General features: G+C 43.7%; 1 protein-coding gene across 3 annotated transcripts in view; it reads left to right on the forward strand.

Annotated features, from left to right (window-relative positions):
- Positions 1-14,345, forward strand: part of LOC117511251 (tight junction protein ZO-2-like) — a 182,620-nt gene that overhangs the window by 157,566 nt on the left and 10,709 nt on the right. For all 3 annotated transcript variants that reach the window (XM_034171256.1, XM_034171257.1, XM_034171255.1), the window contains exons 19-20: positions 2,899-3,117; positions 11,888-11,995. In XM_034171256.1, the coding sequence (XP_034027147.1) occupies positions 2,899-3,117; positions 11,888-11,995 (327 nt within the window). The remainder of the gene's footprint in view (positions 1-2,898; positions 3,118-11,887; positions 11,996-14,345) is intronic.

The raw sequence follows: 14,345 nt of genomic DNA on the forward strand, positions 1-14,345 counted from the left end.
GTATGTTAGGGTAGTGCAGGACATGTACAAGAATAGTGTGACAGCGGTGAGATGCGCAGTTGGAATGACACTCATTCAAGGTGGAGGTGGGATTACACCAGGGATCAGCTCTGAGTCCTTTCTTGTTTGCAGTGGTGATGGACAGGTTGACAGATGAGATCAGACAGGAGTCCCCATGGACTATGTTTGCAGATGACATTGTGATCTGTAGTGAGAGTAGAGAGCAAGTTGAGTCTAGTCTGGTGAAGTGGAGATATGCTTTGGAGAGAAGGGGAATGAAAGTCAGTAGAAGCAAGACTGAGTACATGTGTGTGTGAATGAGAGGGAGCCCAGTGGAATAGTGCAGTTACAAGGAGTAGAAGTGGTGAAAGTAGATGAGTTTAAATATTTGGGGTCAGCTGTTCAAAGTAATGGAGAGTGTGGTAGAGAGGTGAAGAAGAGAGTGCAGGCAGGGTGGAGTGGTTGGAGAAAGGTGGCAGGAGTGATTTGTGACCGAAGAATATCAGCAAGAGTGAAGGGGAAAGTTTACAAAACAGTAGTGAGACCAGCTATGTTGTATGGTTTAGAGACAGTGGCACTAACAAAAAGACAGGAGGCAGAGCTGGAGGGGGCAGAGTTGAAGATGTTGAGATTCTCTTTGGGAGTGACAAGAATGGACAAGATTAGGAATGAACATATCAGAGGGACAGGTCAGGTGGGACGGTTTGGAGACAAAGTCAGAGAGGCGAGATTGAGATGGTTTGGACATGTGCAGAGGAGGGACCCAGGGTATATAGGGAGAAGGATGCTGAGGATGGAGCCACCAGGCAGGAGGAGAAGAGGGAGACCAAAGAGGAGGTTCATGGATGTGCTGAGAGAGGACATGCAGGTGGTTGGTGTGACAGAGGAAGATACAGAGGACAGGGTGAGATGGAAACGATTGATCTGCTGTGGCGACCCCTAACGGGAACAGCCGAAATACAAAGAAGAAAAAGTAAAGTGGAATTAGTAGTGTACTTTGTGCACTAAGAAATTCAAGAATGTAGCCAAGCAAACACGAGGTAACCAATAATGGATCAGCTAACCACGCCTAAGGCTCACACAGATGCAAATAAATTTATTAAAATTCACAGCAGTTACACTGAAAAACTAACAGAAGTATTAAACAGGTTAAAAAAAAGCAGCAGCTATAAAATACACTAAACAGTTAATTAACTAACAGGAGTGTTTAAAAAAAAAAAATGAAATGAAAAAATGATGACGGGGGTCCGAAATAGCTAACGCAAGCTAACGCTGGCCGCTCCTAAGTTTTTACACTGGAGTAAAATAATTACTTAAAATTCACAGCAGTTCAACTGAAAAATTAACAGAAGTATTAAACGGGTAGAAAAGAAACAGCTATAAAAAGTAACAACGGAGAGGGGAGGGGTCGACCTAGCTAGCGAAAGCTAACCGCTAGCGAATGCTAACCGCTAGCGAATGCTAACTATTAGTGATTCACAACAGGACTGTTGTTAAATAACGTTCAGAGTAGATACAACTAATAACCAGAAGAGTGCTAAACAGAAATAAAAGAAGCGTATACAACCGTGTGAAGTTCAGAGTGGCGTCACAGCAACAAACAATCCGTCAGAAGCAAGTCCATGACACAAAGTCAAAGCCTGCACCAGCCTAGTTTCACGTTCATGTGTTCATGTTTTCTTGAGATGTTGAGCAAACAGACACCAGGAAGCAGAACCAGATTGTTATATTGTTTAACAAAAAGCAACTGATGCAGCTGATCCCTGGATGCTGATCAACATCCAGGGAATCTTTTTTTTTTTATCATTTATGCTCCCCCCAGTTCAATACATATTTCAAAGTTGATCTGAAATTTGTTTGTTAATAATGTTGCTTTGCGGCCACACGTGATCAGAGTACAACTAGAGTTGCATCAGGAGGGGCATCAGGCGTGTAAAACCTCTGCTGATCTCTACTGAATCCGGTGTCGCCGACCGGACAGTCCCGCCCAAAAATCAGTCTGCCCTGCCTTCACTGCGCATGTGTCATTAGCCACATTTCACAGATTATCACCTCTTTTCTGCTTCAAACTGCACTCCAGAAAAAATAGTAGTTGTGCGCACATCCAATTCTGATTAGGCCAAGTGCAGGATAATCAAGAATAGCAGACAAAAAAGAAAAGAAAATCTGCACTGAGATCAAAACGTTGCTTTTTTTGTGTCAAAGATTTTGGGAGCTTTACTGGTGTGAGGATTTTCTTTCCTTTTTTGTCAAACTGCAGTCCAGTCATCATCTGTCTCAGTGACAGATATCTGAAGCTTTTTTTACAACAATCATTTCCACATAAATTCAGCATTATTTCATCATAAAAGACAGAGGAAGCGATCAGAGCACCGTAGCGACACGGACTGCTAGCTGTTATGTTCACTGTGCGTCTGTCATTTCAAAGCATCAGCAAATATCACCTCTTTTCTACTTAAAATGGCCTTTGTTTCTGCTTAAAATTGACTTTAGAATGATTTGAGAGGTTTTACTTTGTCATCTGATGGTTAATAATCACAATATTCCACTTGACTGCTTTGGGTGAAGAGAGTGGAGGCAGGGCGGACCAGTTTTTAGGGGCGGACTGTTCGGTCTGTGACACCGGTGTGGTGACCCCAAGCCACAGGGGAGCCAAAACAAACAAACACCTATTGAGTGTTGTTAGTGTAGCGGCATATTTGAGGTTCTGTAACGTTCTAACCACACACTTCTGTCTCTGCGCGCTCTGGGCGTGCTCACTGTGGGTCTTTGTACTTTCTGCCAGTGGTGCTCTACAGCTCGGCTCTGTTTGTCTTTCTCTCTTGTCTTGTTCTTGTGCTATCCATCTGTCCATCCTTCTTTCCTGTACACCCAAGATCCATCATGTGTCTCTTCTAGCTGGAGGGAGTAGAGACTGATCTGGACTGCCAGGACGTGGAACACCTGTCGTACCTGTCCGCCATGTCCGCTGACTACCTCAGCATGGACAGCCGACTGACCTCTGACCTGGAGGACACAGCGGATGAGGGCGGAGCCTACACTGACAATGAGCCAGACGCGGAGATGATCCACATTTCTGCCATAAGCCGTTCATCCGAGCCAGTCACAGCTGAGGAGGTCATCATCAAACAAACACACACACACACACACACGCACACACACACATATTTTACCAGGCTGGTATTACACAACATCATATTCATTTATTTTTTTTACCACAAACATAAAGAGAATCATTCATATTAATTGCTGCATGAATGCAGTTAATACTGTTATTGTATTATTATTATTATTATTAAAATATAAGGTGTCATGGATAGAGAAATTGGAGGAAAATGTAAAAAGATTAAAGGAATATATAAAAAGACATTATTCAACAGAATATCCAGGCAGATCTGTTAAGTATTTGGACAGTGACACCACTATGGAGTTAAAATGAAACCATCAGGATGTGCTTAGAGTGGAGACTTGTCACTTTAATTTAAGGGGTTTAACACAAATACCCTAGTTGCTCTGGTTTGTAGTGAGCGCCTTGTACAGCAGCACCCTCACATCGGGGTGAATGTGAGGCATTTGTAAAGCGCTTTGAGCGTCTGATGCAGATGGAAAAGCGCTATATGAATGCAGTCCATTTACCATTTGCCACCATTCTTAATATACACAGTCACTCGATATTCAGAGGTAATTGGCCAAAACACATATAAGGATTATTTTTAATGTATATCATCACTTTTACAGCCAGACATCTTTAGACATGTCGGGATGGAGATGCAAACATTTTCAAGTCCCTAATTAAGGTTTAAGGGCCCAGTCACATGGCACACGTGTTAGGTGAATGATGGAAAATAAGTCACAAAGACACAAACTGTCGAGAAAAAGTGGACGAATGAGCCTGCACTTCTCCATTCACCGATAAGCCTGCGAGTGCAGAGTGCATAAAAGACCAAAACTAACAAAAGAAAAACGAAGTGAACGGCGACCTTCACGCTTTAATAAAAATCCAAATGAAACATTTGTGATGACGTGACTTGACAGTGGGTATCAGACCAAGCGCCAGCCTGTGAACATTTCTGCAGCCAGCCTGTGCTGTGCACAGCCACCTGCAGCTGCCACAGCTAGTTGTCTTAACAGCAGGTTTGTCTTCACTACAACAACGTGTGCGCACACATGCATGTTGCAGCCAGAGACAGCTGCAACGTGAGTAAATAGTTAAAGTAGTTGATCAAACGTTCTTGCCGCTATTGTTTCTGTATGAAAACGTTGCTTGGACGAGTCATGTTCAGCTTGTCGGAGCTTTAGTTATTGATCCGTTCAGCTAACATCAATGTTCGTGCAAGATGCTGGACTTGGGAGGTTGGACGAAGCTGGATGACAATCAAACGGAATGCTGACGGTACGGGAACTACAGGAACGATGAGGAACCATCAAGACAGAAAGCAAAACAGAATACGGCTGAATTGAGGTTGTTGTCAGGATTCGTTCACATTTTTCAACAGTTTGAAAATTCTGACGAAGCACCAGCTACAGGAACAAAGCTGTAGGACAGTTAAATGATGTCTCAGAAATTCAGTGTAAGTCCAGATTTTTTGTTTTGTTTTTGTTTTTTTTTTGCTTCGGTGTCCTCTGTTAGTGCCGTGTGACTGGGGCTGAAGAAATTCAAACATTATGGTAGAGCCCTGCACAGGACTAGTTTCTTCATCCCACTCCCGCTTGCACCCGCTCAGATTCGGACCATTACCACCCGCAGCATGTGTGTTAGACTCCCACCCATTCCCACAATGTGTATTTTCAATCCCACCCGCCCCTGTGAAACACTGAGAATTTATGCCTTCACAGTAATAGACTTGCATTGATTTTGTGTCTCCTCTCATCCTGCGGGAGAAAACATGTCATTCCGGCTGTTAATAAAGAGATTCATGGGGCTGTTTGTTTTGTTTCTTAAAGAAGGGTTCATGTATTTGTGCTCTGGTGCTCTTCCTGTTCGCTGCTCCTGTTAAATTAAAGACATTCTATTTAAGCTGAAAGCACCATGTGGGCACCGCATACGTTTACACGATTTTCCTTTGGTGACTGAATCATCCTGTTACTTCCAAACCCGCAGTGTATTTCTTTTAGACGCCCACTCCCACCTGCAGCAAAGTTCTAACCACCCAGGACCCGCAAGATTTGCACTGGGTCCCACGGGACTCAATTCTGATGCAGGCCTCTACCCTACGGTACTGTTTACTAAATCTGTCTGTAGTGACTGTGCAAGAAGAAGAATAGTGAAGGAAGCCACCAAGACACCTTGTCTGTTGCATAACTTCAAGTGCACCACAGACTAAAACAGTTAAATGTGGTCTATTAAACATTAGGTCTCTCTCTTCTAAGTCCCTGTTGGTAAATGATATAATAATTGATCAACATATTGATTTATTCTGCCTAACAGAAACCTGGTTACAGCAGGATGAATGTTTAGTTTAAATGAGTCAACACCCCCGTCACACTAACTGTCAGAATGCTCGAAGCACATGTCGAGGATGAGGATTAGCAGCAATCTTCCACTCCAGCTTGTTAATTAATCAAAGACCCAGACAGAGCTTTAATTCATTTGAAAGCTTGACTCTTAGTCTTGTCCATCCAAATTGGAAGTCCCAAAAACCAGTTTTATTTGTTATTATCTATCGTCCACCTGGTCGTTACTGTGAGTTTCTTTGTGATTTTTCAAACCTTTTGTCTGACTTAGTGCTTAGCTCAGAGAGATAATTAAAAAATAAGGTAATTATAGTGGGTGATTTTAACATCCACATAGATGCTGAGAATGACAGCCTCAACACTGCATTTAATCTATTATTAGACTCAGTTGGCTTCGCTCAAAATGTAAATGAGCCCACCCACCACTTTAACCACACTTTAATTGAAGACTTAACAGTATTCCCTGAAAACCCCTTTTTGTCTGATCATTTCTTAATAACATTTACATTTACTTTAATGGACTACCCAGCAGTGGGGAATAAGTTTCATTACAGTAGTGTGGAGTGGAGGCTTCGCTCGTAAAGACTGATTCGCTTTGGCAACGAGACAAAGGAACACCTCCGTTTCGGCGTGTCAGAGGACAAGTTTGGACATGTCCAGCTCTCCGCAATTTCACTGATAATTACTGGACTAGTAAGCATTGAAAGCCGAGATAGACATGTCCAAACTTGTCCTCTGACACGCCGAAACGGAGGTGTTCCTTTGTCTCGCTTCCAAAGCGAATCGGTCTTTACGCGCAAAGCCTCCGCGCGGCTTTCCATGACAAAATCTCTTGTTAAAAGTGAAATCTGCCGGAAAATGGCTGATGTCCAGCTCTTGTGATAACCAGAGAAAGAGCACACGACGGTCTCGTATCCACAGAGCCATCCGTTTAGAAATGGTCCGGTGGCTTGTGCCGCATCGTCGCAGCTCGGAGTGCGGCGTGCAGAGCGTCCTTAAAGGGGACCTTAAAGCTGTAGTAACAGACCTTATTCTCTGTGAAGCCCGTAAAATTTTCACCAAAAGCCAGATAAATTTTTCGAATGGTTTCCAGGTGCCAGTCTCTAACAGCTTCTGAAAAAATTCTGATGGAAAAAAAGTCCTTTTCATTCCGCCATTTCCAGACAATGAAAATCCGACGAGGGGGCGGGACCACTCCTTCCCAAGGCGTGCTCTCAGGCGAATGACGTCACCGACAGGCGTGGAAAAACTCACGCATGCGCACGAGGGTTCAAGCATGTCTAACGTAAAAACATATGAATGAAATCCATATAGTTTTGAAAAAATAAAAAGGACTGTTACTTTATTGACAGACCTCGTATGATTCCTTCTTTATGTTCTTCAATGCCATATACCAGCACAGTGCAGAGTAGCTACCTAAACTCTGTGAGTGAGATAGATTATCTCGTCAATAGCTTTACATCCTCATTGAGCACAAATTTTGGATGCTGTAGCTCCTCTGAAAAAGAGAGCCTTACATCAGAAGTGCCTGACTCCATGGTATAACCCACAAACTCACAGCTTAAAGCAGATAACCCGTATGCTGGAGAGGAAATGTCATCTCACTAATTTAGAAGATCTTCATTTAGCCTGGAAAAAGAGTCTCTTGCTCTATAAAAAAGCCCTCTGTAAAGCTAGGACATCTTACTATTCATCACTAATTGAAGAAAATAAGAACAACCCCAGGTTTCTTTTCAGCACTGTCGCCAGGCTGACAAAGAGTCAGAGCTCTGTTGAGCCGAGTATTCCTTTAACTTTAACTAGTAATGACTTCATGACTTTCTTTGCAAATAAAATTTTAACTATTAGAGAAAAAATTATTCATAACCATCCCAAAGACATATCTTTATGTTCGGCTGCTTTCAGTAATGCTGGTATTTGGTTAGACTCTTTCTCTCCGATTGTTCTGTCTGAGTTATTTTCATTAGTCACTTCCTCCAAACCATCAACATGTCTATTAGACCCCATTCCTACCAGGCTGCTCAAGGAAGCCCTACCATTAATTAATGCTTCGATCTTAAATATGATCAATTTATCTTTATTAGTTGGCTATGTACCACAGGTTTTTAAGGTGGCAGTAATTAAACCATTACTTAAAAAGCCATCACTTGACCCAGCTATCTTAGCTAATTATAGGCCAATCTCCAACCTTCCTTTTCTCTCAAAAATTCTTGAAAGGGTAGTTGTAAAACAGCTAACTAATCATCTGCAGAGGAATGGTCTATTTGAAGAGTTTCAGTCAGGTTTCAGAATTCATCATAGTACAGAAATAGCATTAGTGAAGGTTACAAATTGCCTTACATCTTGTACATGTATACATATTGCCTTAAATATTGCCTTACAATATAAAGCACCTTGGGGCGACTGTTTGTTGTGATTTGGTGCTATATAAATAAAATTGATTGAATTGATTGATTGATTACAAATGATCTTCTTATGGCCTCAGATAGTGGACTCATCTCTGTGCTTGTTCTGTTAGACCTCAGTGCAGCTTTTGATACTGTTGACCATAAAATTTTATTAGAGATTAGAGCATGCCATAGGTATTAAAGGCACTGTGCTGTGTTATGTGTCGACGCGGATTGAGGAGCGAACCTGCGTCAGACAGAACCCAGCGCTAAAAATAACCAGAAAGCGGTTCCAAAAACAATATATTTATTCCACCCGCTGTGCATAAAAAGTGTAAAAACAAAAATAGCGTCCTTCTGGTGGAGTGAAGGCTGGCACGCTCTCCAGCGCCCGTAAGGATGAAAGCCCGGCGCTCCTGGACCCACTACCACCAGACAAACACCCCCCAGGTGGACACGACAAACTGACTCTCTGTGAAGCAAAGAAGATGTGAGGTAAGTCAGCAGTTACAACAATATCTTTCAAAAGACACACGCTATCAGCAACACATTCAGGTCTGTACTTTTTATCTTTATGCAAATGAGCAGCTTCTCACAACAAGTGGAGGATCACTTATCCTGCACGCCACAGCAGTGAGAAGCAAGCTGCACAATTCTCATCACAATTCAAGTATACTATGTAACAAAACACCAAGTTACTATCAACAATTAGTCAAATACTTAATTACCTTTAATGTGTGCTGACAGCATGTGTCCTCACCCTTCCTTGCTTCATGGGCTCGATGTGTCAAACCCAGGTGCGGTCCTCAGCGTCTCTCAAACGAACATCACAAGGTCGAGTTCCCGGCAGTTCTGCTTGAATCACACATGCCTTAAAAGCAGAACGCCATCCAATTATCTGCCTCAGCTGAAAGTCCCCAAGGTTGCATGTGAGCACCAGTCACAGGTGCTTCACATGATGTTGATGAGGGTGAGGATTCTTCAGCCAGCACCTTCTCCACAGACAAATCAGTTTCCATGCCACCTGAGGAGCAAAGAAAAGAAAAGAACACCAAAACATCCAGCCACACCCCCCAACACACAACAGTACCCCCCCATCAACGGGAAGCCTCCCGGCGACCGAACAGACCAGGCCCGAGAACAGCACCTCCCCCCGGGGTCCACGCCAGGAAGCAGACAGCACCACGCTCCCAAGGTCCACCACAGACAGCAGGACAGGCACCGCAGCTGGAAGGCCGGCTGGAATCAACAAAAGCCCCAAAACATACCCCAATACACTCCAACACACAGAAAAAAACATAAAACCCACCCAAAACCTCCCCAGGGGACCGTCCCATCAAACCCCGGGAAGAAAAGAAAAACTCCCAAACGCCAAAACCCAACACAGCCCCACAAACACAATACAAACAGAAATGCATAAAAGAAAATAACAAACAACCCCCCCAGAATGACCTACAGAGTCCAACCCCCCCCAGAAGGCCTTCATCGCCAGTTCCAGGAGGAACAGCCAGAACCATGATCCCACACAGGTCCCCAGGTATACATGGAGCAAAACGGCGCCCCCCAGGGGACCGTACCATCAACCCCAGGAGGTACCCTCCCCACAACCACGGAGCCCCAGACCCGGTCACACTTGGCCAGTTGGCCCCAAGCCAATTCCCCCCCAGAGGACCGTCCCATCAACCCTGGAGGTAGAACCCGGAAGGAAACACAACAAAAGCAAACATCAACCCCCGGAGGACTACCAAAAACAACCCCGGGGGGATATAAAACGACTGAAAACCCTGTTACCCTCCCCGGCACCTCGAAAGACGCCAGGTCCCTCCCAGAGCCTTCGGCGGCTCAATTTTGGCGAACGGCTCAAAATATCAAGCCGGAGAAGGGAACAGAAAAAAAACTAACCCAGCTCCAACCCCAAGGCGCAGCAGAGAACCGGAAATACGTCCGGTGCCCCAACTCGACCATACCCCAGCCTCTCGGGAGGGGTGGAACTACCGAAATAGCGAACGGCAACAGATCGGCCCACCCCTCCGACTGAGGTAAGTCTCCGCTGCACCACACCCCGGCAACACCAATGACGAACGGTACAAAGGCTCACCGAGGCTGGAGTGGAACCGGGCCCTAACCAAACCAAAAAAAAAACGCCTCTAACACCCCCCCCCCCCTAGGTGCAGAGGTCTTCTGAGAATGCTCAGCGTGACCAACCTGCACCACCCCACCACCCACAAGACAAACGGTCTTGGGGCAAGTGAGGTTGGGGTTAGGGATGTAGAGAAATAAAAAACAACAAAATAAAACGACCCAACAACCCAAACAGAAAATACCTAAAAACACACAAAGAATTAATAATGACGTGAGCCCAGGCGGACTTCCAACCACCTAACAGTCACTCCACCAGATACGCCTCTGACTCCTCATACAATTATAACCCCTATTTATGAAAAAAAAAACATTTACCCGTGCTATATATTTTTTTTTTTTTATGTGTGTTATGTTGCCTGTCCCGGAACACTTGGAGACACGTCACCATTATTTGTCTTGATGTTTACATGTCGGGGCAATACAGTAATCTCTGCTCGTCCGAGCTGCATGGGCTCGTCAACAGGAGGAGCCAGAGGTCCCGTCGGAGGAGCCTCAGTGGGGCAAAGAAGAGGCGGCCCAGATCTGTGTCGGGGAAAACCCGAGAAGAAAAAACCCGCTCTGAGGGGCGTCCTCTCTTGCGTCCACGCTCCTTCATCCGATCATCTAGACGAATCACCAATGATATTAGCTCATCTAATTCGTTTGGCTCGTCACGGACTACCAGCTCGTCTTTCAATGACTCACCCAACCCATCTACAAATACGCCTCGTAAAACTGCGGCATTCCAACCTGTGGGTGACGGAGTTATCGGCACCGGTATCGATAGTGCCGCAGCTGGAGCAGCAGAAAGCAGAACGGCTTGCGCTGCAAGCTCCGTAACACGGGCGTCTGTTTGTTTAATTTGGTTCGCGAGATGCTGTAATTGCTCCTGTATGTTCTCCTAGTGTTCTTGAACTTTTTCGACAAAAGGAACCGCTTCTGCCGCTGGGTCCATTATGGAATGGCCGGGAACTACTGTTATGTGTCGACGCGGATTGAGGAGCGAACCTGCGTCAGACAGAACCCAGCGCTAAAAATAACCAGAAAGCGGTTCCAAAAACAATATATTTATTCCACCCGCTGTGCATAAAAAGTGTAAAACAAAAATTCTTCTTCTTACTTATAATGTTTTGAATAATCAGGTCCCATCTTATCTTAGGGACCTCATAGTACCATATTACCCCAATAGAGCGCTTCGCTCTCAGACTGCAGGCTTACTTGTAGTTCCTAGGGTTTTTAAGAGTAGAATGGGAGGCATAGCCTTCAGCTTTCAGGCTCCTCTCCTGTGGAACCAGCTCCCAATTCGGATCAGGGAGACAGACACCCTCTCTACTTTTAAGATTAAGCTTAAAACTTTCCTTTTTGCTAAAGCTTATAGTTAGGGCTGGATCAGGTGACCCTGAGCCATCCCTTAGTTATGCTGCTATAGACTTAGACTGCTGGGGGGTTCCCATGATGCACTGTGTGTTTCTTTCTCTTTTTGCTCTGTATGCACCACTCTGCATTTAATCATTAGTGATTGATCTCTGCTCCCCTCCACAGCATGTCTTTTTCCTGGTTCTCTCCCTCAGCTCCAACCAGTCCTAGCAGAAGACTGCCCCTCCCTGAGCCTGGTTCTGCTGGAGGTTCCTGTTAAAAGGGAGTTTTTCCTTCCCACTGTCGCCAAGTGCTTGCTCACAGGGGGTCGTTTTGACCGTTGGGGTTTTTCTGTAATTATTGTATAGCTTTTACCTTACAATATAAAGTGCCTTGGGGCAACTGTTTGTTGTGATTTGGCGCTATATAAATAAAATTGATTTGATTTGATAACTAGTTGAACAGCTTCATGTTGAAGTGGAACAGAGAATGTCTCCTTCTAATGAAGGAGAAGGAGCCTGAAGGCCCTTCGATCTCTTTTCCTGTATTAAAGTCGTGTGTGTGTGTAGATCTTGCGCAGGTACAGCCCAGACATCCGGACTCACGGCAGGAAAGTTAACAGCAGGGACGTCCTGAGCAGGTGCAGCCCTCCGCCTGTCTTCCTCCCTGACGGCAAGGTGAGACTCACAAGTCAGTCGTGTCAGTTTCTGTCAATCTCAGCAGGAGGAAGTAAAATGCAAACGCTGATTTTTCAGTGCAAACCTGCTGAACGTATTAACTAACTGATGGCTCCGTTTCTCTTCTTGTGTGTCGGTTGATGCTGATCATCCGCTCACACGTTCATCATCTGTTTCCGCTCGTCCTGTGCTCTTGTTTATAAAGCAAAAAAAACAAGATAGTTAAAAGAAGAATGTCATCAATAAGACATAATGGTGCTGAGAAAATAAAATGAGAGTAAAATAGACATTCCTCTCAGGTAAAATGCAGAAAATATCAGTTTTCAGCCACACGTTGTGACAGTTCATAAAGTGTCTGTTCGTAAATACTCGCCTCAGTTTGATGCTAATAAGGAAGCATTTGTTTTACCAGTCAGACTAACTATACAAACAGCTGCGTTATAATGCTGAAATAGTTCAGAAAAGCATGAGATAAAGAATCTGAATTCCTGTTGGCTGTTCCTGCCAAAACAAGAATCGTGTATGCAGCATTGACTAGTCAGACTGGGCAGGAAGCCCCGCCTCAAGACAGTTGATTGACAGCTTTACCCTTTAAGGAATACAACCCCTGGCAAAAATTATGGAATCACCGGCCTCGGAGGATGTTCATTCAGTTGTTTAATTTTGCAGAAAAAAAGCAGATCACAGACATGACACAAAACTAAAGTCATTTCAAATGACAACTTTCTGGCTTTAAGAAACACTATAAGAAATCAGGAAAAAAAATTGTGGCAGTCAGTAACGGTTACTTTTTTAGACCAAGCAGAGGGAAAAAAATATGGAATCACTCAATTCTGAGGAAAAAATTATGGAATCATGAAGAACAAAAGAACGCTCCAACACATCACTAGTATTTTGTTGCACCACCTCTGGCTTTTATAACAGCTTGCAGTCTCTGAGGCATGGACTTAATGAGTGACAAACAGTACTATTCATCAATCTGGCTCTAACTTTCTCTGATTGCTGTTGCCAGATCAGCTTTGCAGGTTGGAGCCTTGTCATGGACCATTTTCTTCAACTTCCACCAAAGATTTTCAATTGGATTAAGATCCGGACTATTTGCAGGCCATGACATTGACCCTATGTGTCTTTTTGCAAGGAATGTTTTCACAGTTTTTGCTCTATGGCAAGATGCATTATCATCTTGAAAAATGATTTCATCATCCCCAAACATCCTTTCAATTGATGGGATAAGAAAAGTGTCCAAAATATCAACATAAACTTGTGCATTTATTGATGATGTAATGACAGCCATCTCCCCAGTGCCTTTACCTGACATGCAGCCCCATATCATCAATGACTGTGGAAATTTACATGTTCTCTTCAGGCAGTCATCTTTATAAATCTCGTTGGAACGGCACCAAACAAAAGTTCCAGCATCATCACCTTGCCCAATGCAGATTCGAGATTCATCACTGAATATGACTTTCATCCAGTCATCCACAGTCCACGATTGCTTTTCCTTGTAACCTTGTTTTTTTCTGTTTAGGTGTTAATGATGGCTTTCGTTTAGCTTTTCTGTATGTAAATCCCATTTCCTTTAGGCGGTTTCTTACAGTTTGGTCAGAGACGTTGACTCCATTTTCCTCCCATTCGTTCCTCATTTGTTTTGTTGTGCATTTTCGATTTTTGAGACATATTGCTTTAAGTTTTCTGTCTTGACGCTTTGATGTCTTCCTTGGTCTACCAGTATGTTTGCCTTTTAACAACCTTCCCATGTTGTTTGTATTTGGTCCAGAGTTTAGACACAGCTGACTGTGAACAGCCAACATCTTTTGCAACATTGCGTGATGATTTACCCTCTTTTAAGAGTTTGATAATCCAGTCTGCATCTAAAAAGGAGTGATCACACCTTGGAGAGCTGTTGCACCAAGTGGACTGACTAACGAGCAGATCTGATTTGATGCAGGTGTTAGTTTTGGGGATGAAAATTTACAGGGTGATTCCATAATTTATTCGTCAGAATTGAGTGAGTCCATATTTTTTTCCTCTGCTTGGTCTAAAAAAGTAACCGTTACTGACTGCCACAATTATTTTTTCCTGGTTTCTTATAGTGTTTCTTAAAGCCAGAAAGTTGCCAATTGAAATGACTTTAGTTTTATGTCATGTCTGTGATCTGCTTTTTTTCTGCAAAATTAAACAACTGAATGAACATCCTCCGAGGCCGGTGATTCCATAATTTTTGCCAGGGGTTGTAGTAAAACTATTTAGGATGAAGCAAAAGGAACAAAAGCACTTTTTCTTCATTTATATATTTATTCTTTTATGTATTCCTCTTTATTTTGTCATGTTTCCACATTTATTTTATACA

Source organism: Thalassophryne amazonica, chromosome 5 (genome assembly GCF_902500255.1).
Source record: "Thalassophryne amazonica chromosome 5, fThaAma1.1, whole genome shotgun sequence".
NCBI lineage: Eukaryota > Metazoa > Chordata > Actinopteri > Batrachoidiformes > Batrachoididae > Thalassophryne > Thalassophryne amazonica.